This window comes from Poecilia latipinna, unplaced genomic scaffold (genome assembly GCF_001443285.1).
Source record: "Poecilia latipinna isolate Pla-1442-1.1 unplaced genomic scaffold, P_latipinna-1.0 Scaffold23, whole genome shotgun sequence".
NCBI lineage: Eukaryota > Metazoa > Chordata > Actinopteri > Cyprinodontiformes > Poeciliidae > Poecilia > Poecilia latipinna.
The window spans coordinates 219,295-246,552 of NW_015112639.1; the positions used below are offsets into that span (position 1 = coordinate 219,295).

General features: G+C 39.5%; 1 protein-coding gene across 2 annotated transcripts in view; it reads left to right on the forward strand.

The window, feature by feature from the left end:
• LOC106950022 (B-cell lymphoma/leukemia 11A-like) overlaps positions 1-25,292 on the forward strand; it is a 52,848-nt gene extending 27,556 nt beyond the window's left edge. For both annotated transcript variants that reach the window (XM_015036642.1, XM_015036650.1), the window contains exon 3: positions 21,834-25,292. In XM_015036642.1, coding sequence (XP_014892128.1) covers positions 21,834-24,070 — 2,237 coding nt within the window. In that variant the 3' untranslated portion in view covers positions 24,071-25,292. The remainder of the gene's footprint in view (positions 1-21,833) is intronic.
• Positions 25,293-27,258: the final 1,966 nt, after the last annotated feature.

Below are 27,258 nucleotides of genomic sequence, written 5' to 3' on the forward strand. Positions count from 1 at the left end.
AGAGCTGGCTCTAGCACTGGAAAGGTTTGGTGGAAAATCCCTAACCATAAAGAGTTATTATGTCTGCAGGAGGATGAATGCCTTTTGACATTTATCAGTCTGTGGTTCAAATGACGTTTTAAATTTTTTTTTATCGTCTTGGGATTTTTTTTTTTTTTTTTTTACTTATTTCATAGATAGATGCTTGTCAACAAGATCTCTGTGTTCTCTCAGCTGTATTTAACGCATTTATATTTACATATTAATCTTTCACTCAGGATCATTTAGTCTGTCATTAAGCTAAATGCCAAAGATTTAGAGATTGTGGGACTTTTTAAGAATTAATTCCTTTGTTAAATTAGCACAGATGAAACTTTTGTAAGTCCTACAGTCTTATTTCCTATTTTTACATTTCATATAGAAACGATGTTTAAATCATTGATAGGCCTGACTGCCCACACCTGGCTTGCCGAGCCCCACCATGCACACTGGTCACTTCCTCTTTCGTGCTTCTCTCGCACCCATGCGCACACATCTGGCTCCAGGATGGCCAGAAACAGGTAGTGAGAAACGTGAATGGCCGTTGAGGCGAAACATGCCTGTCTGCAGTGGGATTGATGTGTGCTTGATTTGTATGTGAAGAAGTCTATTTGTGTCTCTGCATATGTGTGTGTCTGTAATCTCCTCTGCATTTGTGAGTCATATCGGTTTTGTACTTTATGTTCTGGTTGTCTGGTTTAAATATACCAGCAGACCATGAGAAATATTCTCCATGTTTTCTATTTTTATTGTGGCCACAAGCCCTCTGACACATAGTGCCACTTAGTCACTGCCTTTCACTCCTGATATTACACCATTTCTATGGAGAGCAGATTCAAATAGGAGCCATTTTAGGGCCAGAAACTGCATTTACAGGACCATGATGGCCATCAGCCTTTTTTTTTTTTTTTTAAATTTTTTTTTTTTTTCCTCCTTCCAAAATATTCCTGCTGTCTCGTTGAGACCTTCAGGCACTCCTAATGGAGGGAAGTGGAAGAAAGGAGGTGCAGAGAGTGTAAGAGGCAAGATGGTATCAGCCAGGCGGAGAACAACAGTTCAGAGAGGAACGGCAGAGGCGAAGGAAGCAACATATATATATATATATATATATACACACACACTGAGACAAAGAGGGAGGGCAGATGGTAAGAAGAGACGGTGCGACGTGTGAAAAGCAACAGTTAGCCCGTGTCTTTGCAGTGTGTCAGTCTGGCCTAAATATGGCATGCTTTTGACACTTTTTCCCCTCCCGCACACACTCTCCATTTCTCACGACATTTTCTGCACAAAACAGAAAAAAATAAAAGAAATGGATCTACATCTTCAGCTCATCTACTTTGAGCAAATGTCGGGTTAAAAGCAAACTGTTCACTTGCTTCTCACGGAGGAGAAACACCGACAGCCCTCCTCCTCGCTCCGCTAATGCTACTGCGACAGTGTGACATTTGAAAGATGACCAGTGATAGTGTTGGGAGCCGCCCGTCAGTGATAAAAGCCGCACTAATTACCAACACAGAACAACACACTTAGCTTCAGAATGTGTGTTATTCTGTTTCACATAAACACAGTCAGGGTGTTGCTCACAGTCTTACTATAATATATGTAAGTAGTGGTTAATAACACCATTATTATGACACTATTAAACTTATTTGCATTTGTGGCCTTTGGAAGAGCATAACTTTGGCTCTGCTTTCAGGTAAACCATCACACCAAACAGCGCATCATTACATCTTCTCTTTTAATATTTATTTTGTTACCATTGATTTAATGCAACTTGTTTCATGTTTCAATTTGATCTCTTTATAATTTTCTTTCAGACCTGTAATAAAAACCAGTTCTTATGAGTTTATTTTTCATTGTATTTCACCTTGTGGAACAGAATTATGGTTGTATCCATTGGTTTTGCTTGAGGAGATTGAAAAGTAGCTTTTATTTTGATTAAAACTTCTACAAATATTGAGAGTTGAAATCTATTCATCTGTTTGATTTGTCTGGGAAATGAACAAAGTCTAGATCCAAACTTCTCAGTCAGAATTTCACTCTCAATAATAACCTGAAGGGAACCTGAAAGACCAACCTCCTGCCTTCATAAAGCATCATATGAAGGCGTCAAACTAACAGTGTAGTTAGATTTCCCCTGGCCTTTAAGCAATATAGATACAAAATATATTTTTTTAAGGATTTGGTTTACTTTTGGATTCAACTTAAAAATAAGGCAAGGAAGTCTTGTGTCTTGTTAGGCTTTAGTGACAGAAAACATGACATTTGTTTCTTAAGAGTAGCTTTGTAAATGCTGCCACAATTACACTGATCTGATGTAGAACAGCATTATTGTTAGTATTTTTGACAGTTGTGCCACTTTAAAGCTGAATTAAGTTTAAACATCTTATCTTCAACATTCTTCAGGCAGGTTTGTGACAGTTAAATATTTCTTTTTCTTTCTCTCTTTCTTTTAAAAAACCTGCAGAAAGCGCGCTCACTGTCTCCCCTGCACCACTTGAGATAAGTGTCCAGGATGTGCTCCTTCAACCCACATGACCCTGACAGATAGCACCGAACTTAATCCCACCCACACTCACGCGCACACGCAACGCCTCCGTCCCCTCTGGCTCTTCCGCCTCCTATAGGCAGATGTATAGGGAGGTGAAAAAGGGGCGGTTAGGACACATTTTTTGGCAGCAGCGTACAGTAAACGCACACACATGCTCATATGTAGAGCTGTGCTTCTACTTGATTTACAACTCTCAACTGCATGGAGAGAGAGAGAGAGAGGGGGAGACAGAGAATATGGGGGCTGCAGACCGAGAGGGATGAGGAAGTATAACTCACAGGTAGCAGGTCTGGTGATTGTGGAAGGCTTTTAAACAGAAGTTGTGCAGGATTTTACAGGGTCAGGGAGCAGCTGCCCTGTTGTAAAAATGTAGCTTGTGGTTAGGAAATTTTCATTTGAATACTTGACAGACTGCTGTATGGTCTCTGGGATGTGGTTTCCATAAAATAATAAATAAAATAGAAAGAAAAAGCAGGCACAGACTTGATTTATTTTGTCTCGAATCTCAGACTGAGCAGAAAAAGATTTCCATTTGAGACATTAAACGATAACAGTCCACAGAGAGCATCTCTTTCTGCAAACAATGTCTTTGTGAAAGCAATCTAAATAAATCAATGCAGAGCGTTTTCTTAGAAATAACTGGCATGTTTTACATTTGTAGCTAGAACAGAAACACTTTGAATCAATTATAAGGAAATAAAACAAACTTTCAGAAGAAACTGAAGCAGGACTGTTTGAATCTTGCTGTAATAAACTGATATGCGTAGAGGTGCAGACATTAGAGGCAGTAAATCGCTAACTGCTGATAAATCTTTAAAGGTTGTAGTTGTTGTGTTTTTGGCACAGAGTCATTTAACATCAGATGATTGTGGTACTGATGCAGTAAATAAGCTTATGGGAGCTTGTTTCTGTTAGAAGATAAACACCTAAGTTTAGGCTGTTTGCCAAATTTACTTAAGAAGGAACGACTTCACAGTTTTACACATCTTGCTTGTTTATTCCACTTGTTTTGTGACCAGTACGTAAAACTCTGGATGAAAGATGATGAATGATATACTTTTGGGAAAGTATGCTACTGGAATTATATGTGATGGACCAGCAGGAAGTAGAGTACAGTTGTGAAGTGAAAAGGAAATGTGATTTCCCTTCCCCTTGAGATAGAAAATCTTTATTCACTATTCTTTGCCAAAGAGCTCAAGCTCAGTCAGCCTGGATGGAGATCATCTCTCAAGTGTTGGCACAGATTCTCAGTGTGATTATGGTTTGGACTTTGACTAGATTTTGTGTTACTCTGCTGGAAAGTGAACATCTGTTCCAGCTTAGAGTCCTTTGGAGCACCTATAATATTTTCGTTTCTGTTTTTCTTTTCTTTTTTTATTAATCTCTTTTCCAATCAGCTCACCTTCCCTTCCTGCTGAGGAAAAGCATCCCCAGAGCATGATGCTGCCACTAAGATTTATGATGAAGATATATGTGTCCTGTTTGGACACATATAAGGTGTGCTGCATTTTTTTGAGAAGGGGCATCGGCCTCCCTGACCCACCTTTGAGGTCGCCACTGACTTTAGGTCGAAGTTCATGTCTTGGTAGACAGAATAAACTACAAAGAAGGGAACTCTGCTGCCAATAGGGGACTTCTGGAGGCAATTAAAGCAGAAATGAGGCTGATTAGAAAATGCACACCACACTTTTCAGATTTTTATTTGTAAAAACAACTGAAAACCATGTATTATTTCCTTTTACTTCACGGTTATATGCCACTTTATGTATGTCTATTATGTAAAAATCCCAATAAAACACGTTGGGGTTTGTGGTCATAACGTGGCAATGTGTAAAAGTTCAAGGATTATGAATACTTTTTTTGTAAGTTGCTGTAAATCTCGCCTCAGTGCTGCAGCGACCTGGTCCCAAACTGCTACTGGTGGCTCTTCTTTCCTCCATATGTGTGGTCCGTCTCTCCCACGTTCCAGCGGCTTTGGAAGCAGGAGACGGCGGCAGGTTTTTCTAATGGCAGACTGACCTTCTCACCAGGAAGTGTTTTTCTAAAGATTGCCTAACAGCTGTTATGAAAATGATGGCCTTGTGGGTTATTAAAAGCTAATGAGGAGGAGAAAGATACCCTGCAGTAAATGTGAGGTGTGTGTGTGTGTGTGTGTGTGTTGTGTGTCGAGCCCCGAGGGTACCTGAATTTTTTTTTTTTTTTTGCTCGTTCTCTTTCTCTTTGTTTCATCACGAGGCTCTGGAAATCCAGCTGAAGTGCTGAATGACGGGCTTGTAAAGCTGAATAAGACCGAGGCAGGCCACTGCGTGTGTGTGCATGTAGGTGTTTTTCCTCCATGATGACTGATGTTTATGTTTCGTCTTTCCCTCCCTCCTCTGTTCCAGAGGGGGGCGGTGGGGGACAACAGTAATAAAAAAAAAACAACAATAAGACAAAAAAGGAAGTGGAAAAAAGAAAAAGACAAAGAGAGGGCAGGGTTGTAGTAATAAACAGGTACGGCGGTTATTTCCTCCTAGGAAAAAGCGGCGTCACTTAGCATGCAGATCTAAATCGTGTTCTGACCTGAGCTGATGAGTTTCCCAGTGCTTGACATTTTTCAGGAATTTTCCCTGTTTACGCTGAAGGCAGAACTTTTCTTCTACAGAAGCTTCTGCATCAGATCGCTATCTCCTCTGGACTTCAAGATTCTTATCTGAACTTGTACAGAAACACAGTTTATTAGGACTCGATTAGCTTTGGGGGGGGGGACTTCGTTATTAGTTTTAGGGAATGTGTCAAATCAGGATAAAGTTAAATGCAGTAAATTTCCTTGATATAATTCTCAAAGCAAAGTTGTTGTTTTTTAAAAAAATCTGACCTAATTAATATATTTCAGATTTGTGTAATTTAGTTAACTGGGTGCTCAATTTGGATGAGAACAAAATGGAACTTTTTTCCCTACATGTGTGGAGGTAAACCGACTCTGGATATCACCCTGAATAGATTGAGTTTGATGGGAAGAAACCTTTAATAGGAGGGGTGTCTAAATGGATCACTTGGCCCATTTTGGTCCCTGCAAGAATGGTACAAATTTGACCAGTCAGCACTTAACTTAAAAATTAATAGACAAAAAGTTTGATACAACTAGATATTTGCCTTTTATTCAACAAATTATTTTAAACGAGCCACAAAAATGCAAATATGAAACATTTTCTCTATCTTCTCATAAAGCTGGCAAAAAGAAAAAAATCAGTATAGAACAAATTTTGCAATCTAAATGAAGTATTTGAATGTTTGTGGCTGGCAAACACTTACAAATTGACCATTTTTGCCCTCTTGGTGTAAACTTTGGACCCTGAGACTAGAGACCAAAGTGATGGTTCTACTTCCAGCAGCACAGCAACCCCAGCATATCACCAAATACAATTATGGAGAATAAATTTAATTCTCTAGATGTAACCCAAATATACTGAGCCCAAAAGATTCCAGCTTTGATTGCAGCGAAAGGCAGCTCTACGAAGAACTGACTCAAGGAAACAATATTGATATTTGTAAGCAAACTTAGAAAAATATGCAATATATTCCACGTCTTAGTTTTAATCTACTTTGTGCTTTTTTATCTAATGAAATATCAATAAAGCTGCAGGAACTCGTGTTTTTAGTTTGACATTTTTTTGTAAATATTTTTGCAATTCTCAGCAAGATGATTGTGAAAAAAAAAATTCTAAAAAGTTTACAAATATTATACAAAGTCATAGGAGACCAAAGAACCCATAAGATGGACTGAACGGAGAGCAAAGTGTGGACACTCCTCAAGGTTTACCTCTGGGGAAAGTATGGTTTGTCAATTATCGCTGTTTGGCTATCCCCCTTCCGACCTGTGGCTGTATTTACGCGAATGCCCATTTTATCCATGGCTTTTAATGGCATATAAAAAAAATTACTTCCCCCATCAAAATGCCCTCTCTTAATAGCTTTTCAGAGTTGTTTGGGAGCTGTTTGGGTTTGGTCATTAGTGGACCATGAGTGTGTGTGTGTGTGTGGGCGTGTGTGTTGGATTGTGAGGCACATTTAGGTCGTCCTAGGTGGGATAAGAGTTGGTGGAGAGAGGGAAAGAGGGCGGGGTGGGGGTTTGGGTTGCATCCAGGCTGAGGTTTGGTTTGGGTTTGGGAGTCTGTGAGGTGCAGCACTTAGGCCATACTGAGCCTGATGGGAATGCCAGACCCCCCACACCACTTACCAAATCACTAATGGAGCATCTTTGGGCTCCCTGATTCACACACATGAAAACTAGCTCTCTCTCTCACACACACATGAAAAAAGCATGTATGAGCTGTCGATTCTCAGACACAAGGAAGACATGATTCACTACTATCACTCTGACAGACAAGATCAGCAGAAACACACTTGTTCAGATGTTTGTGAATGAGAAAACCCAGCGAAGATCCGGGTGGGTTGTAGCCCCGCCCATCTTCCCCTTTCCCCTAATCCCCTCCCCTTTCATTGCTTTTCACACTTCTCAATTATTTACTGGCTTTTTTGTCTTCTGCTGTTGGCCAGGCCCCAAGCTTGTATCACAGTGTGTTTGTGTATGCAGAAATGAAAACCACTTCACACACAAACGCGAGGCCTTTTATCATTCACAGGCGTTGTCTGGACCATATGCTCAGGCGGGCGCTGACCGCTCACAGGCTCACTGATGCTATATTTTACAAGGTTTCATGTGGAGACAGGGTACCAGAAATAAGGAAGATTTATGGTCTTACTTATTTGTTTTGGTAAACACAATTTTTAGATAAAATATCCCTTTGCTCTTTTTAATCTCTGCTGTTACAACAAACAGAGACAAATTGCTTAAAGGTGCATGAAGCTCTACAAATCAAATTTTTTATTTTTAGATTAAATAACATTTTATGTTACTAAACTGCAAAAACACAAAATCTTAGCAAGTATTTTTGGTCTATTTTCTAATGCAAATATCGTATTACATTTTGGAATTAGTCAAAATTAATTTACAATTAACTTTTCAGCAAGATAGAGACTTGATTTAAGTAAATAATTCCTTAATATTGATGAAAAAGAACTAGTTTCATTGACTGATAAGTTAACTTACTAATGAGAAAAATGTGTTGTGATAAATGAAATAATCTGCCAATGGAACAGTAATTTACTAAAAATAAGCCTCTACATCTAGCTAAAAAGTTACTTTTAAGTTAGTTTTGTCTTATTTCTAGTGTATTAAAACTAAAAATAGATTTTGTGTTTTTGCAGTGTAGAACCAAATGTCTCCAGTTAATGAGTGATAATTGCGTAGAGCAGAGGGAGAGTTAGATGGATTTTGGCCCAGTTGATGAATATCTGGTAAATGTCTGGTGAAGTAAGAGCTAACCCAAAAAAGCAAAGTTCTCAGTTTACTGGTCTGTCTTTGGCAAAGACGTCCACAGATTTTACGGGAATGTTAAACAGGGAAGGAGACCCTGAGGCAGAGCCAGAACTAGCTTCAGATGGCGAGGACACAGATCTTTGGCTAACTAACCCAACATGATGCTGGTCGGTTTTTCTGAATAGCGGTGTGATTTTAGGAAAGTTATGTTCCTGCCTTTTTCTCTGTTTTGAAAAAAGCAAGAAGGACAAGAAAAAAGACAACCAACTTTTTTTTAAATACAGCAACAAAAAGGGTGAAAAATAACCAAAAGCAATAAGAGTTGTGTAATCTTTCATTTTTTTTCTTTTCCAATGGTTGAAGCAGGTGTGAAAACAGAGTAAATAGAAGCAGTCGATGAAAATACAGTGTAAGTACATTTTATGTACTCTGTACAGGTAATGTAAAAGTGGAAGGAACACTTTCCTTTTTGGCACAGATGTGTAATGGACATCTGCTCCCTTTAGCGCTTTCGTTCCTTCTCTTCTTGCAGGTTTTATTTTATCAGTTGTTCGTTGTCTGATTGTGTCGATGGGTTCCTCTTGAAATGAGATTGTAAATCTCAATAAGCCTATCTTGTATAAATTTTCTTCCTGGGGCTTTAGTTCAGGAAAACTGTATTTTATCACAGGATAAGAAGAAACTCTTGACAGTCATAATCTTTAACACATGTTTCTTCAAAAAGATACAAAAAAAATAAAAGTACCAAATTTCCATCCCGTTCTTCAGAATTTGAAGCACACCGTGTTTTGAGTTAGAACAAAAATATCTTAAACTACTGGGATATTTCTGTCGGGTATCAGAGGTGCTGTGGGTCTCCTCCTCTAACAAATCGGGGGTCTTTTCTTCATCTTTCACACTCGAATGAATTTAAAGAGGCAGGTAAACAGCTGCTCGCTTTGCATTAACTCAACCATATATTCAGCCTGCCTCTCTGACTTATTTTTTTCCTCCACCTTTCCTCTGTTTTTCTGAGTGTCTCATTCCTCAGCTCGTTTTTTTTCCTCCCTCCAGCCTGCAGAAAGCATCGGGGGGGGGGGTGATCGATAAAACTCTCAGGGTGTAGTGACTGCAGCTCTAATGAATCAAGCCCACACTTTTTGTTAAGCAGACAAGGCTGTGAAAGGGTGAAGAAGGGGACTTTGTCCTGTAGCTTTTTGATTCTGTAAGACGCAGATCAGTGGGGAAAATGTAAGCAAACAAAAACAGGAGTAAAATGAACCTTTATGCAGTCCTGGACAAATTTACTGGCACATATGTTGTGTAAAAAAACGTCTTTTTTTTCCAGCCAACTCTTCCAATTGCATCTTTAAATTTATGCTTTACTTTTGCTCCTTCATTACAGTTTTTAAAGACTTCTAATTATAATCAATGACAGGCCTACAGCTGTAAAGATCCTGCACCATATTTAAACATGGGCATGCTAAGGTTTCCAACAGAGTATTAATGAAATTGTGCAAAATATAAGGGAAGTGTTTGATTTTAGTCTCACCTCTCCCAAATTACAAGTTAGCATAAATAGGGTCTATTATTTGTTACGGAGACTTGGAGACTCCAGGAGTTTCTCTTTGCTGCAGGTCTGTGAAAGTGAGTTTGGAGATGTTTTCCCTTCACTTACCATTGTTGTGATTGTCCATGCAGGTAAATAAATATTAGGACTGGTCCAACAGATTTATATCCCAGAGAAACTTAAATTCATGGATTACTAATTAGATGATCAGGAAAACTTGTAAACAAAATATCTCAGCAATATTTATTTTATAGAGGTCATTTAAAAGGTGGTGATTTGTAAAAACTGTTATTTTCTAACATGGTATTTCCCCCCACTGTGCATATAAATTTAATATTTTTTCTAAAATACAAGGTGTTCTTAAAATAAAAGAATAATTTCCGTTAGTGCTTTTTACAAATGTTCACTATGGTTGGCAATAGGCTAATTAGTGGAAAATTACTAAGTTTGGCTTTTTCTTCAAAATACTAACGATTCAACAGAGAACACATAAAGTATAAAGTATGTCACGCTGCTATGCTATTGGCACAGTGAGCATCTATTTCTCCTCTTTCCCTCGTTCTGTGAGCGACTTATCACACTCAAATCTGAAAATAACTACTTGATATAATTATTTATTATGTCTGCCAAACGTTGCTTCAGTGCCGTAGTCCATCCTGCAATCCTCTTGTGGACTGTGTGCTAAAATCGAACACTTTAAAGAGCCGCCGAAATCCACCCGAGACCCCCTTGAAGTTAAAGCCTTCTCTTACCAGAGAGAGAGAGAGAGAGAGGAGTCTTGAATTCCTGTGTTCTCGTTGCATTTTATAGCGTTTTTCTCCAAGGTCTGACTGGGAGATTGTGGGAGGCTGTTCGTGTTAAAAGCAGGATGGCTTATACTTCCTTTCCCTTCGTTTTTTTTTTTTTCCTTTCACCACAGGCAAAAGCTATTGCTGTTGCTGATTGCTTATAGTCATAAACTTGTATTAAATATGTCCTCTATTGATTGGCCTTGTCGGATGAGTACAATTAAAGAGATAATGCTGAGCGCTGCTCTCCTCTGGGAGCTCAGGAGGGAAGGACCAGAGCAGCGGGAAGATGAAGGCAGGAAAACAGGCGAGATAAAGGGGTTTTTGGCAACGGCGCAGCTTCTTCGGTCGAGTCGCAGCTTGTTCGCATGTTGCCGTAAAGGAGCGCGTGTGTGGGCGGCTGGGTTTGGGGCTCTAGTGATTCAGGCCTTCGTTGGGCTGTTCGTTTTCTCACACCCCTCCCAGGTTGTTATCCGGACCGTCTCCATCTACCCTCTGTTGAAAGCTCCTTTTTTCATCTTTGTTGAAGTAAAGACAAAAAAGTGAAAGAGATAAGCGCTGACAATAAAGACTGAGAGAAGGAGGGATGTGGTGATCGAGGAGAAATCGAGAGTCAGAGTGAGGACAAGCCACCTGTACTCAGTGTGGACGAACAGACGGAGGGAACCGACTGGGTGGGGCGGGGATTAGCTGAAGAGAGGAAGCAAAGCCTTGTGTTTATGTTGTATGTGTGTGTGGATGCGTGTGCGTGTGTGTGTGTGTGGGCCTCCGGCCAGCTGAGGTGTTTGCTTGGCTCAGAGTGATCTCCCACTGTGGACACGGCGAGACTCGTACATTCGCACACAAACGCTGATGACTGAATTGTCCTGCTTGGCAGCTGTTGCAGTTCCCTAAATCACTCAATACCACACTGCTAGGGGTGGAAATGTGTGTGTGTGTGTGTGTGTGTGTGTGTGTGTGTGTGTGTGTGTGTGTGTGTTTTAGCATTTCTCACCTTTTAAGGCCCATTTTTCCAATAAGTAGCACGCTCCAAGGACCCTCTGCTCCTTACGGGACCCAAAGCTCGGGCCCCATGAGTCAAAGTACTGCTATAGTGTTGGGAGTTAGATTTAGCACAAAGGTGTGAATTTGAGTTTAGGTTACGGTTAGGCATGTAGTGGTAATGCTTAGGTCAAAGGTCATGATTAGGTAGTACAAATGAAACAGTGATAAATATGTTTGTGATGATCAACCACCTTTAAACGTCTGTAGCATTTCTTTGCTGAGAAGAAATTTTTATTTTATTTTAAATATTTGTCCACCTTTGTCATGTGATCATTATCAGAAAACATACAAATAATGTAATTTTAGTCAAAACTGAAAGAAACATAAGATTTTCAGTTTATTAATCACAAAAATGTGTCACTAAGTGAATTTACTGCATGAAGGTATGAGATTCCTCAGTATTAATTATTATTATTATTATTAGTCCTGTTATTAAATTATTGTATATATAATTTAACATTTTTTGATCTTTTGTGTGACCTTACATACCGTAATGCTGCTGTTACACCTGAATTTACTAAGTGCAGGACAATTAAAAGTATTAAAATGTTATTGTAAACCCTGTAATCCATCAGTCAATCACACAGCTTGTGCTTTGATGCCTTTTTTATTAGTTGGGGACATTTGCTTGGATGCAAAACTTACTATGCTGTTGTTAACCCTTTGCCTTCTGTTAGGTTCAACACTGTTACCTCTGTCAGATGTAGCCACTTTGGTGAGGGCAGGCATGAATGTTAAAAAAAAGTTAGATAAAATATATTTAAACACTACCTAATAAATTAGAAAATAATATTTTAATATAAATCAATGCTGCAACATACTTTTGAGTGATTCCAGTGATGTTTTTCAATGCCAATCACTGATATTTCATACTTCGTGTTGAAACAGATGGAGGATGCAGGAGGTCTCCACTTATTGTTACTAAAATATATTAATAGTGAAATATTTTGGTGTTAGGTCACCTCCACATTAAACTACAGCGAGAGAGAGAGGTTTTAGAAAATGAACTGAAACGTAATAATACGGCAAACAGAGGAAGTCATCACACTTTCAGTGGCTTTAACACGAAGCTCCTAGATTATTTTTCTCATTAATTTTGTTTTCACAAAAACACAATACTGTCGAGATAAAAAGAAAGCACTCCCTCTGCTAGTTTTTTGGTTTTACAGAATGATCTGTTTTTTTAAAATTATTTTAAACTTTGTGGTTTTGTGTGTTTTATAGCTGATATTTGCAGTTGTAAAGCCTGAGACGTCTGCCTTGCTCTCCGTAATGTTGGCAAACTTGTTCATGAAGTGAAAGTTGGAAACCTTTAGAAGCCATATGCTTTATTAAAAGCACACACTCAAACATCTCTGTTTGATGTCTGGCTGAATTGACATTGATGGTATGCTCTTGTGGAGTGATGAGCTGGAGAGCTTTCTATCGTCGCAAGTCAGACTTCTGAACTCGCAATGACTCAGTGCTCAAAACAGATGGCTCTCAAATCTGATGCGTCACTAACCTGATTTAGCAGTTCTGTCTGACTGCAGGATGGCTTTTTATTTGGAGTTTCCTGTTCTCCCTGTGCATTTGTAGCAGGAACTGCAGTCTTTTAGAATATACCAAAACAATTCAAAATTAAGACCTTAAATTGCCATTAGACACGCGTGTGTGTTGGTATGTTGAGCTTTGGTCCCCTCTTTCTCCAGATTATTAATTGAAACTAGTCCATAAGTAGAAGAAATAAAAATCTATAATGTAAATGTTTTGTATGTGTTTTCCCCAATAAAAGTTTTACAGATTCCAAATTATATTTTTAAGAATCTTTAAACAGCGTTGAATGTTCTCATCCATGTTTGATGTTTCCATATTTACAGCTCTGGAGAAAATTAAGAGACCACTTAAAATGATCAGTTTCTCTGATTTTACTTTTTATAGGTTTATGTTTGAGTAAAATGAACATTGTTCTTTTATTCTATGAACTACTGACAACATGTCTCTGAAATTCCAAGCAAACATTTTGTGTTTATTTGCAGAAAATGAGAAATGGTCAAAATAACAAAAAAGATGCAGTGCTGTCAGACCTCAAATAATGCAAAGAAAACAAGTTATATTCATTTAGAAACAACAATAGTAATGTTTTAACTCAGGAAGAGTTCAGAAATTAACAGTTGGTGGAACAACTATGAAGTTTTCAATGATAAGTCAAAGCTTATCATTTCCATCTTATATATGTGATAAGATCTCAAAGCAGAACTTATTGCATTATAAAACTGAACTTATTTCTAATTAAAGTGATGTCTGCTTGTAGCTGATGCTTGTTTATCATTTCAGGCACCCAAAATGCTTCCTTTGAAAGAACTCATCAAACAGTCCTGAAAGCATATTTAGGGGCCACAATAATAACTTCCTCATTAATTGCAAAATACCATTAGATTCCCAATAAAACACCTCTGCTGTTGCAATGATGATCAGGATGGGCTGAAGGAGTTTTAATGTACAGATCTAGTGAACTAGCTCTAGTTGAATCAGACAGTGTGATGAACAGATGTCTTTGTGAGTGTTGCAGCAGTAGTTACAGCAAAACAACTTGCTTCAACAGTGATTAAAATCAGTAATTCGCAATAAAAATGAGCTGAAATAAAGTTTGTCGATTTGTGGTTTAATGCCAGTTCTCGTGCTGAGTCAACAGGCTCACATGCATTGTGTGTGTGTGGGTGTGTGTGTGTGTGTGTGTGTATGCATGTCAGGACCAAGTCTACTCTCCCTCTTTCTATGTTCACATAAGTGCTGTAATTTGGACACACTGTAATTTCACCATGGCGGTTTGGGGTTAAGTGAATGCTGTCCCTGCTCATAGTCCCCCAAATGAACACACATGTATGTTCACACACACACACACACACACACACACACACACACACACACACACACACACACACACACACACACACACACACACACACCCCCACACACACACACACACACACACACACTACACTATTTGATTACGTTTATAGGCATAGTTTAAGGGGCTGAGTTGTTTCATTTGGACAAACTTTAAAAAAAAGACGCAACTGTTTGTGTGAGAGAGGTTGTGTGTTTATGAGAGCTACAAAGAAATGGAACAAGAAGAGATCGTCACATTATTTTTTTGGCCAACAGACGCGCACACACTCATAAGTAGATTGGTAAGAGAGTTGCAAATAGCACAGTCTGTAACGCAGCAGGGGTTCAAAACACAGACACAGAAGGTATTGATATATCACACACACACACATGCAGAGACAGACTGTATTGATATTCTTGCTCATCAGCCTGGACTGCATGGCTGTTTAGCAGCACCACGCAGACACACACGTCCAAACACACCTCTGCGCTCGAACACAGCATGTAATCAGAGAGCGGGTCGATAATTCATTGTTGTCTTTGGTAATCCAAATGCGCTCAAAGTTCTTTTCTTCCTGGACACTCATTTTTCAAAAGTTTTTTGAAGCCGATTTAAGTTCAGCTTGGGGGTTTTCTGTGGTGACAGTATTGTTGATGTTCCCGTTGATTAAAAGTCTATAAATCTGACAAATCCACCGCTGACTGAACCGCGTTCTTTTGAAGATAAAAATACATTTTATTTCTTTTCGTTCGATCGCAGAAACAAAATAGTGGTCTTGTGTTTTTTTTTTTTTGAAACTACATCAAGATGTGCTTGACAGTTTTCATAATTCTTTTTGATTACACAGATGTATCCTGGTTTAAATCATGTCTTCATTTTTATACTTCTGGTTTAAGGTTTGAGGCTTATATACGTTCCTTGCTGTTGTTGTGGAATCATTCCTGCAACTATTCAACAAAAAAGAGATAAACATATCACTCTGGCATTTAAACATCTTATCTGTGTAGAGGCATCGTTCTCAGATGGACTATAGCAGCAGAGGCACACGCTAAACAGAAAGTTTAAGATGATGTCTGATAAGACACAGAAAAAAGTTCTGAAACATTTTACGGCATTTTTAAAAGAAGTACATGAACTGACTCAATTCAATTAATGTATAAATATAACTCTAATTTATTACAAATTTAATCTCCAGTAGAACCCAGAACAAAATGCCCAATTGCAGTATGATGTGGTCAAATTCAGACCATATGTGTGTCATTATTTTGATACAGACTTAAGCCAAATGTCATTTCGGCGAGATCAGGTTCATGGTGGTGCAGCTCAAGCAAAAGCAGCTGAACAGAAGCCACTTCAGTCCTCAAAGAAGCACAATTCTTCTGGCTGCAAACCGAGGAATTCAGACTTTTCTCCTCAGTCATATTCAGTGTCGTTTGGTCGTTATTGTCTACCGGTTTCTAGTATTCTTTGCACCAACACTGTGGTATTCTTTCCTAAAATGGCTGTGTTTGAGGAAGTTGCTTTGATCTAGCCAGTAATAGAGGCTGATTTCCCTCCAAGCGGAGCACTGGTGGCTTTTATTTTTCTTTTTTAGCAATTTCTCTCGTGTTGTTACTTGATGGCGTCGCTCTCCTCGGCGAGCGGACAGCACACCAGCTGCCACTGTTTGCATTCCAATTGTTTGCTGTCCAGTTAGGAGGAACGCTTGAACATAAAGGGAAAATAATTGAATGAGGAGGACTGTGCTGATCAATTTCCTCTGGACTGCAAAACAACTTTTCATAGTGGGAGGTTTAACTCTGCACTCTCTTTTATCACTGCAGAGAGTCAAGTTTTCGTCCCAGATTTTATAATAGCTGATTTTTTTTTAGATTTTATTTTGATTTCAAGTGATTTTCTACAAAGATGCATTCGTTTGATTGATAAAGCCAGGAGAAATAATAAATATCTTGATTCAGGATGAAACTGTTCTCACGACACAGTCGTGTGCTTTATAGAGAGCAATAACATCGTACTTTATTGGTTCATGATGGCAGGAGGACTCAGGAATGCTGCGTTAAGATATAAAGTAATGCTGAATGTTTGTAACTATAAACTTTTGGCCAAGATTTTATTACACAAAACAGTTTTCTTTTGCAAAGCAATACAGTAGTTCTCTTAGAGAAGTATATTGTTAAGGCAGTTAAATTTATTTGTTTATTTCATTCATTTACTGTTTGAAATGTAGGTTTACAGTCGCACACTATATTAGTTTTAACTCTCCACTTTTTGTATGATAAATACATGTACTAGAATTTGATTTGTTTTTTAATAGAAGCAGATGAATTAAAACATTTCATTTTAGCGTTTGTTTCATTAGCTATAATAATTGATTGTCAGTCATTTTGTTTTAGTCAGTACCAAAGAATATGACATACATTTAAATAAATATTACAAAGAGGAAGTTGTCAGCAATGATAAGTGTTTCTTTGAGTGAGATGTTTTCATTTCACATTAAGATGTGAGCTAAATAAAATCCTAACGATACTCCTGATCAGAATCCATCAAAACAAACATGATTATCTTAATAAGAATAATTTCAGACAAAATAACCTTGAGTTATTTTCTGCTTTTGTACTCAAGCTGTGACTGTACAAATCCCAGCTATTTTCTATCAGTGACTTGTTCATTCAGAAATGGTCTGGTAGCATGAATGTATGCCTAAGGGCAAACTGACGACAATAGTCATGCCAATACAAGGAAACATGCTGTAGCTCCAAAAGAATCCCATAAAACTCTGAACAGAAACAGGAATGTCTGGCCTGTGCTGGAACTGGTTCCAAACTTTTTGTCTGCAGTGTATCTACAAGAAATCAATTTCTCCTGCTTTACGACTAGTCTTTTGTTTGTTTCGTTTTCATGGTATAAAAACTTGGTAAATAATACAAGAAATTCACAACATAATCTAATAGCTTTTTAAAAATAAACATTAATTATTTCAAGTTACGGAACAGTTATCTCTAACATTTATTTTGATTTTGAAGGAGAGACGTAATTAAAAATGCAGAAAAACACCCACTAAATTTGTTATTACTTTAAACTATATAGAACATTTTTCTATATAGTTATAGAACAGTGTTGGCTTAATAAGAGTGATGAGTGGCACCTGTTTAGTTTTCACACGAGGCCTGTCTGATGAACAATATTTACAGTATACAGAACAAGCTGAGAAACTGTAACTGAATGGAAGTGCACAGCCACAAGTGGGGGAAGGGCAGCACTTCTTTACTGTACATCTAGCTGAACACCCTGGTTGCAGGTTCTTTTTATTTTTGTTTTAGGACTTTGCAAGGAACATTCAACGGAAAAAGTTAGCAGTCTTCATTTATAGCTTTTGAAAATCTTGATATATTTTGATATCGGGAATCGGCTCATACCCGTTTTTCCTGAAAACCCAGAGTTTGATGGAAATTTCAGATTGCAATAAGGTACATTTTCACCTTAACCTGTGGTAGAGATGTTGCATTGCTGCACTGCATGGTGCAATTACAGACAAGACAAGAAGCAGGAATATTAAAACACAGGAGAGAAAAGAACATTTCTACAGAGAAAGAAACCGAAGTGAGATGGTGGAAAGGCCAGTGTGATAGTTGCAGGACTGTCCTATCTGGTAGCCAAGACCTGGCATTGGTTTCTGAATCCCAGCTGGTTGGAGAGGAATAATGGTGGCAATCCAGCTAATTTATAGAACAGAATGACTGGCTGAGGAACAGACAGTTATTCAGGCTGACGTTCCAAGGTAAATTCATTTAAAAGGGGGAAAAAAAACAAAAAAACAATGTAAATGTGTTGTCATATAAAATATCTAAACAGGATACTTCTGGATTTACAGGGACATGTGGAGGCACTAATTGAACAAGTAAAACAAAATATACATTACACTTTAAGAGCCTACTTTTATTTTACTGACTATTTATAGTGTAATTCTATTAGCTCTGTTAACTTTATTGTTGCTACTGCTAAGGCGGCACATTTGAAAGGTAATTTGAATCCATAATTGAATGAATCCATAATTTTGCTATAATTTCTTGGTGAAGATGCATGGCCGTAATAAATCTATTTTGCGAGGTGTGTACTCTGTGTCCTCAGTGTGGTGCACAAGCTTTATTTCCGCCATTCGGACAGCCAAAGTGCTACATTTCCTTCAGAGTGGGATTGAAGGAGCCAGGGGATCCTGCTGCACACACACACCCACACACACACAGAGGAGCTCTGAAACCTGAGCCAGGCTGCCTTACTGGCTTCCTCCTCCATCTAGCACCACATAAGTGTCCAGGCAATGCCCTTGGCTTAATAGGGCTTAATGCCTGTGCTTGTCACTGTAGCATGGCAGGTATTGAGTGTTAGGACATTTCTGAAACAGTGCTTGCGTGTGTTCTCTAGAGTCTCACTAGTGCCTCCAAAGCTCTGACATTTACCCCAGGTAAAGAACCGGATGCTATTATATACCCTTCCTTTTTTTTTTTTGCCATCTCCATCTATTCAGCCAGGCTCAAACTTTAGAGTTGTTAGAGGTATTTGTCACCTTTATTGAACTTAATCCAGAGGAATTACCGCAGTCTCATTTCTGTCTTTGCCTTTCTTTGACTCCATCTGTCTTCATCTTTTACGTTCTCACTTCATTTTTTTTCTACCTTGGAGTGGTGAAGAGTTTGCCTAATGAAGTGGCTGATGGGAGTATATTACAGGGAGACAGAGTGGAGCGGTCGCCTACTCCAACATCCATTAACCTTACAGCTTCAGTCAGCGCAGATTCAGTTCTGGGCTTTGAGTCGAGCTCATGGGTTGCACAGTCGTGGTCGAACATTTGTTTCAGAAACTGCGATGTGAAGTTATGGTTTATATCTCCTGAATTGTATCAGTTTTGGTCACTCAGTAAATTAGAATACGATTGAAAATTTTATTTACTTCAGGCAAGTTTGAAAAGTGAAACCCAGTTTATAAAGATTTACTGAATGCATAGAGATATTGTTATACAGAACGATAGAGCGAAACCAAAGATCAAAACCTGTTTTCAGGTCCAAGCAGAAATAAAAGGACATAGTTATTGGTAGTTGTTGTTGCTCTTTTTTCTGATATGTATCCAGAAGTTTAGCTTTTTTTTTTGTTGATAGTTAGCATCTTCCTCTGCCTTTATGACACGTCTTCAGGTGCCTTTGTCGGTGCAGAACATTTTCGTTGGGTTTTGTCATGGAGGAAATTTACAAACATGTAAATCTGCCAAGTCGAACACATTCTGTACTGGACAGAGATGAGAGACGGAGTGGATTTATTGATAGCCAATCAGAACACAATATGCGTTCATACGCTGTAAAAAAACTGCACTAAGCGAGGCCACGAAAGGTGAAGCTCGTTACAGCGAGGGTTCACTGTATTACATGAGACCAATAAATATTATTTAACTCCATTTCCTGAAAAATCATGGGGATTTAACTGAGCAAGAACAGCACAACACAACACAACAGATCATTACTGAAGAAGCCAGTTGTTGTATCCAAAGATATAAATGGAAGTTTAATGAAAGGAGAAAAGTGGAACAAAATGAAAGATGATCATTTCTGGAGAGAACTACGAAGTCTGTTCAAGAGTCTGAGGGACATTTATGTAAAAAGCATGGGCAGCAGCTTCAGTGAGGGCGTCAGAGTGACCCCACGCAGACGTATCCAGGACTGGGCTATAACTGTTGCAGTCCTGGGTTAAGCCACTCATGAAGCAGATAAAGTCCAAAGCATCTTACCTGATTTGCTCTGACCAAATCCTTACCAAGCAACTATGGACAAACTTTAAATAGGATGACATTTTTGTAATAAACATTTCATGATTTAAAGCATAGTAAAATGATAGTAATATTCAAATTTTAAGGAGAAATTAAATTTGGGTTTACATTAGCTTATATATGATTTTAGGTTTATAGTAGAATTACTGAATTGATTTTTTAAAAATTGTATTCTAGTCCTCAAATTAATGTTTCTCTTGGTAGGATCACTAAAGAGAAAAAAAAGTGTTTTGCCATTAGCTTGTTGGTTTTAATATTAAACTTTCAACAAATTTGTTTTTTTGTACTCAAATTATAAATTTACAACCAGTATCCATGGCCACATAAACAGTTTTGCCAAATTAAATCCTTATGTGTCACAATTATCAAGATCTCTTGAAGTAGCAGCAGTGGAAAGAGAGAAGTGTGATAAGAGCAGAGAGAAATAAAACCTCTCCTCTCCCGGGTTTCAACTCATTTTTAAGTATAAAATATTTCACAATGGACTTAAACAATTTTTTTACTGTATATTGCACCTTTCATGGGGTCAAAATCCATCTTTCACAATTTGATGAGTTTCTATTGATAATTTTACATTTATGAAAATTTACACAGTGTTAGCTTTATGATGAACTACTTTGATTTTCTTTGTTATGCATCTCAAAAAGGAGCCAAATGGATAAAGCAATGATTCCATAGTGATTCTTTTCTTCATAGAAACAAACTGAACTGGTATTTTAATAAGATCTTTTCCCGGACTTTGGTAAAATTGTCTCCTTTTTGCTTTTGATGTGCTTTTTCATTTCGCGTTAGCAAAAGTCGCCTCTGAACAGCAGCGACGGGGGGTTCGTTTGTCATCTAATCTCGTAAACGAGCTGATGGCCGTCCATTCCGTCCACTAATGAGATTAGACACGCGCTGCGGGTCACACCACAGGTCATCGTTCCCGATGCCCCTACAAAAGCAATTATTGTTTTAAATGTTCCTCTCATCGTCTTCTCAAAGCGACTGTGCATGGCTCGATGAGGGAGGAAAAAAAAGCTCTGAGGCAGACAGAGAACGTCAGATTTCCTCTTCAGTCGGGAGCCTGTAAGGTTTCACACTCCTACAGTTTTAGCTTCCTCCGGCAGCCAAGGTTACCTATTTGGATGAGTCATTGAGTATAAGCATGTACCGTATTTGTCTGGATTAAAGGTATATGGATTATGGATTTCAGTTGGTGCATATATTAGCTTCTTCTAAGATTAATAGTAAGAGATTGTACATATTTCATGGATATGTTATGAATTTATACTACTAAAGATGGTTAGTAAAAAACACTAAAAACTCACTAACTTCAAGGATTTAAGTGGGGGTTTTTTTCTTCGTTGTCTCTCCTGGGGATGTGTGTGTGTGTGTGTGTGTGTGTGTGTGTGTGTGTGTGTGTGAGGGTGTGTTTTTATGTGTGTGAATTCACCAACGAGTCTGTTTTGGTAGATCAGTAAGAAGTAACGGTCCACAGGGACAGCCTGCATCTTTGTTCTCCTGCTGACAATGGAGGACTCTCAGTCCGTCTAAGGGGAGAAATTATGTCCCAAAGCAGTCTGGGAGAAAAAGAGATACACACAGTACTTCTCACATGCTACTCATGTGGGGCATGACCTCAATAAGAGCTGCTGTTGTGTTTGCAAAGCCCTCAACACCATGTGCCAGCCCCTTTTAAACGCTGTAACATTTAGGCCTTAGGTTCTGCATTTTTTTCTACATTAAAGTGTTAAAAGAAATTCAGTTCATTCTTCTTTAAGTCTGTTTCACAAAGCAGTGTTCAACAAGTAGTCAACATGTTAGTAAGTTCATTTCCTCTCTGTTCCCACAGGTAAGGAGGAGCCAACCACGTACACCTGCACAACGTGTAAGCAGTCATACGGCAGCGCCTGGTTCTTGCTGCAGCATGCTCAGAACTCCCATGGCTTTCGAATTTACCTGGAAAGTGAACATGGCAGTCCTCTCACCCCACGCATGGGCGGGCCTTCTTCCCTTGGTGGTGGTGCTGACTGCCCCTCTCAGCCTCCCCTTCATGGCCTCCATTTGCCACCTGATGCAAGCCCTTTCAACCTCCTCCGCATCCCTGGCTCGGGCTCAGGGGGAAGGGACAGCGTTGGAGCAGGAGGTGCCGTTGGCTCTGGTGTTCCTGGGGGCCATCATCAGCGTTTCCCCCCAACACCTCCTCTCTTCAGCCCCCCTCCGCGAAACCATCTGGATCCCCACCACCTGAGCCCAGAGGAGCTGGCGCTGGCAGCCCACCACCCGAGTGCCTTTGACAGGGTGCTGCGCCTTAATCCTCCTCTGCCTCTAGACCCACCTCCGACAATGGACTTCTCAAGGCGTCTACGGGAACTGGCGGGCAACACCTCAGGGTCTACTCCCCCGCTATCACCCAGCCGGCCAAGCCCCATGCAGCGCTTACTGCAGCCATTCCAGACAGGAGGAAACGGAGGTGCAGGGGGAGCAGGGGGCAGCAAACCTCCATATCTTGCTACTCCACCACCACTACAAGGCTCGATGCAGTCGCCTGTGGGCTCACAAACCACTCCTCCAACCCCTCTCCCTACAGCAGGACCACCCTCTTCCTCCAACACCCAGTTGAAATCAAAGTGTTGTGAGTTTTGTGGCAAAGCCTTTAAGTTCCAGAGTAATTTAATAGTGCATCGGCGCAGCCACACAGGAGAGAAGCCGTACAAATGTCACTTGTGTGATCACGCATGCACACAAGCAAGCAAACTGAAACGACATATGAAGACGCACATGCACAAATCATCCTCGCCAAACACGGGCAAGTCAGAAGACGGTCTATCAATAGCCTCGTCCCCAGAGCCTGGCACTAGTGAGCATATAGGTAGTGCAAGCAATGCACTTAAATCAGTGGTGGCCAAGCTGAAAAGTGAAAATAATCGCATGTTACGAGAAAATGGGGAGGAGGAGGAAGAGGAAGAAGAGGAGGAAGAAGAAGAAGAGGAGGAGGAGGAAGAGGAAGAGGAGGAGGAAGAGGAGGGGGAAGAGGAGGAAGTACAGAATGGGGAGAGGCCACCCAAGCGAAACAACAGCTATCACTTCGGACTGAGCCTGGAAGGAGCACGCCAGCATGAAAACAGCAGCGGGATTGGAAGTCGACTGGGCGGAGTGGCTGATGAGACGTCTATCCCTCGCTCACTGCCAGAGGTCATGCAGGGAATGGGTCTGGCCGCCAGCATGCAGCATTTCAGTGAAGCCCTCAACGCACACAAACGTAACGCCATGGCCCAGGAGAACCACCTGCACCACCATCTCAGCAGAGACCATCACCACAGTCGGGACATGTGCGATGGAGACTCTGTCTTGGAAACAGAACGTGTAGAGGAAGGCACTGTTTCTGCAGTAAATGGACGAGGAGCGTCTCCTAATGAATCTTCTTCAATTGGCCTCTCAAAGAAACTGCTTCTGGGTAGCCCCAGTCCACTTAGTCCCTTCTCAAAACGTATTAAACTGGAGAAAGAATTTGACCTGCCTACCCCCACAATCCCCAACACAGAAAACGTCTACTCCCAATGGTTGGCTGGCTATGCCGCCTCTCGACAACTCAAGGACCCCTTTCTCAACTTTGGGGATTCCAGACAATCGCCTTTTGCATCATCATCTGAGCACTCATCAGAGAATGGCAGCCTGCGTTTCTCGACCCCTCCAGGAGAACTGGATGGGGGAATGTCAGGTCGCAGTGGGACAGGCAGCGGGGGCAGCACGCCCCACCTTGGGGGTCCTGGGAGACCCAGTTCCAAGGATGGACGCAGGAGTGACACTTGTGAGTTCTGTGGCAAGGTTTTCAAGAACTGCAGTAACCTGACAGTACACCGGCGCAGCCACACAGGAGAGAGACCCTACAAGTGTGAGCTGTGCAATTACGCGTGTGCCCAGAGCTCCAAACTTACTCGCCACATGAAGACCCATGGTCAGGTGGGCAAAGATGTGTACAAGTGTGAAATTTGTCAAATGCCCTTCAGTGTTTACAGCACCTTGGAGAAACACATGAAAAAATGGCACAGTGACCGTCCCTTGAGTACCGAAATAAAGTCAGAGTAGAAGGCAGAACAATGAGACCTTTTCCTTTGCAACTGGGTCGCCAACAGTCAAGTGTTTATTCCTAGCCCCCTTGTAGATTTGCCCCAATCCCAACACTCCCCTTTCACCAACCTGGTGGAAGCCTAAGACCATGTGCTCTGCACCAGCACACCTTGTTTCCATTACCCATCGAATGCATGATCTGTATCGGGGCAATACTCTTGCATTGACGCAAAACTTCGAGCCTTTCTCTTGTGCAATAATTTACATGTTGTGTACTATTTCCTTTTATTGAGTTTTCTTTTTCCCCCCCATTTTTAAGAATTAGTCAGCATGCATAGTATGTTTTTTGCTAATCAAAAAAGAAAAGAAAAAAAGAAAAGAATTTGTCCCTGGTTGGTTAGTTGTTGAGTAAATGTGTTGCTGTTTTTCTCTCATTCAGTTATTTTCTTTTTATTCTTTAAAAAGAAAAAAAGAGAAGAAAGATACATCCATGCTGCGTACATTCGGTAACACATATCATGTACAGCTTTGTTTTGTAACATGGAAAGTGAACAGTCTTTTTACTTGACCCTCTTTTTACTACCCTGGAAATGCACTTATCCTGATCTTTCTAAAAGATGCCATGTTCACACAGGGTTTAAGAGAAGAAAAAAAAATCATGTATTTGGCTTGACTACTAAACTGAAAGTGACGACAGGCCTCAAATTTCTTTCAAAAAGACAAAAAGTGTGTTAAGAACTCAATTTGTACTATCATTTGGAGGATTAAGGAAGAGTGCCTTTGATATTTCAAGACTGCATTGGCCATAATTTTATCCTGATTAAGTTTGGGGTCACACAGACGAAGCTGAAAGAATTAGACTACACAGAAAAAGGTCCTTGCATCAAGCACCTGACGACTCAAATGGACAACTCATGGTGAAAGATCAAAATCATCATTTAGCTACCTTTAACATGTTTAATAGGCTATCTATAATTGGAAATTTCATGACAAGCATGGTACAAGCAGTATTGTGTATATCTGAATTATTTGTAGATTTGTTTTTGGTATGGTGGAGCTTTTGAGAGAAAGGTAATCTGTGATGAAATGTACAATCCTGAACTAGAGGGATGAGGCGCAGAGTGTCACATGTCTGTGTTAGCACAAACCTACAATGCTGCTTTCAGCATGTCAGTGTGTGGAACAATGCATAAAGTAATATGTGAGCTCAAATTTAAGCTAACTTTACTTAAGAGCAGTGAAAGACAATACAAGCTAGACAGAAAGAAAGCAAAACAGAACTGGAAGCGACGTATGCTTTACGGGATACAAGGCAATGTTTTTCACTTTACAACTCCAAACATGGCCATCAGCAGAGAAAGAGACACTTGCAAAAACATGTATTTGTGTTTTAGGGCTTTTCAGAAATGTTTTAATGCTAACCAATATGCATACAGTGGCTCTTAAAACGGTGCACAGCCTTGTGGAAATATCAGGTTTTTGTGATTTAATAAATAATATTGCAAATAAATTTAACATGTTTTCCACATTCAAAATGAAATTATTCCTCCACAATTAAACTAAAAGAACAAACAAATCTTCTAGAAAAAAAAGGTGAAATCTGGATGTTTACATCCCTGAACTAATACTTCAATGAAGCATAATTTGATTAAATTTCAACATTCACACTTTGGTTGGAGTCTAACAGTGTCTTACATCTTGACTTGTCAATATTTGCAGACTTTATTTTGGAAAAATACGTTAAATCTCTCAGATTATGAGGCCATCTTCAGGAAACTGCTCATATTTTCAGCCACCTCTATGAAATCTCTTGTTTTACCAAAAGAAAGCTTTCCCAGATCATGATGCTGTCACCATCATGTTTCACTGTGGGTATGTTCTTCATTATGTATGGGGTTAAATGTTCAGACCATACACTATTTCCCACAAGATCTTTAAGATAAGATCAGTCCTGGATGTTTTATTAGAGGTTCTTTTATTTTATGCAGCCAATCTCCATAGTTCAGATTTTATAACACAACCAGAAATTGGCAGAAATATTACTGCAGCTCCTTCAATGATGCTGTAGGCCGCTTGGCACCCCTCCCCAACCAATTCTTATCTTTTCTTACGTTTTAGTGACCAATCCAATTTTTATGTTCCTGTTGTCCTGTAATTGTTCAAATTATTGATGGCTTTCTTTACTCTGTTATGGTGTATATATACGATTATTTGGAGCCTTTATCACATCACCATAAACCATGGCTTTATTCAAAATAAACCTAATTGATCCAAATTAGCTTTATTTCTAGTTTAGCAGATCCACTTAAACGATTTAAAGGTTGTAATCAGAGAGGCAGCTGAAATAACATATTAAGTTTAAGGGTGTGAAAATTTATGAAACCAGATTGTTTTATTTTATTTACTCTCCTAACAGATTTGTTAATTTTTAGTTGAAATGAATGAGAATATACCGCTGCATTAAACATGGAAACATATTTGAAAAATTGTATTTCACAAAAACCTGCCGTTTCAACAGGGGTGTGAACACTTTTGCGAGTCACTGTAGGTTAACACAGGGTGCGTTCTATTTCATTTTGGTTCGTTTTCTGTTGATTTTCAACCCAAAAGAAGTTTTTGTTGATTCAGTTTCCTTCATGCTGTTCAATGTAAAGCACTAAGTGTGCATTTGTCCCACATCCATGCAGAGATGGTACATGGACTGAGTCTACAAGCTGGATTTGTTTGACATGAAGTGCACTGTTTTTAGTTTTCCCAGTTTACAAATTTACGCTGAAGGGAAAAATCTTTGTAATGCTGTCAGATGATGAGGATCCCTTTGTTGCAAGTGGTACAAAAAAAAAAAAAAAAAAAGACGCCAAAAATCTTTTTGCTAGCAGCTTCATCACCCCTGACCTCTGTATCCTCGCCATTTCACCCTTGACCGTTTGTTAACCCTGGAAACCCAAGAGCACACTCTCCTCCCAACTAACCACTGCTCCCACATAGTAGCAAACTAAATGCACTTCTCCTGGCTTTATTAACAACCACTTTTTTTTTTTTTTTTTTTTTTTAAGAAATTGTGATTTAACATCATCTGAGCAAGTTGCTGCCTGGAAAACAAACACTCCGATCTTGTTGCTCACACCATCAGACTGTTTTTGTAGAACACGGGCATAAATAGAAAATTTTTTCACAAACAGAGCTACGCTATGTTTTAGTGGGAA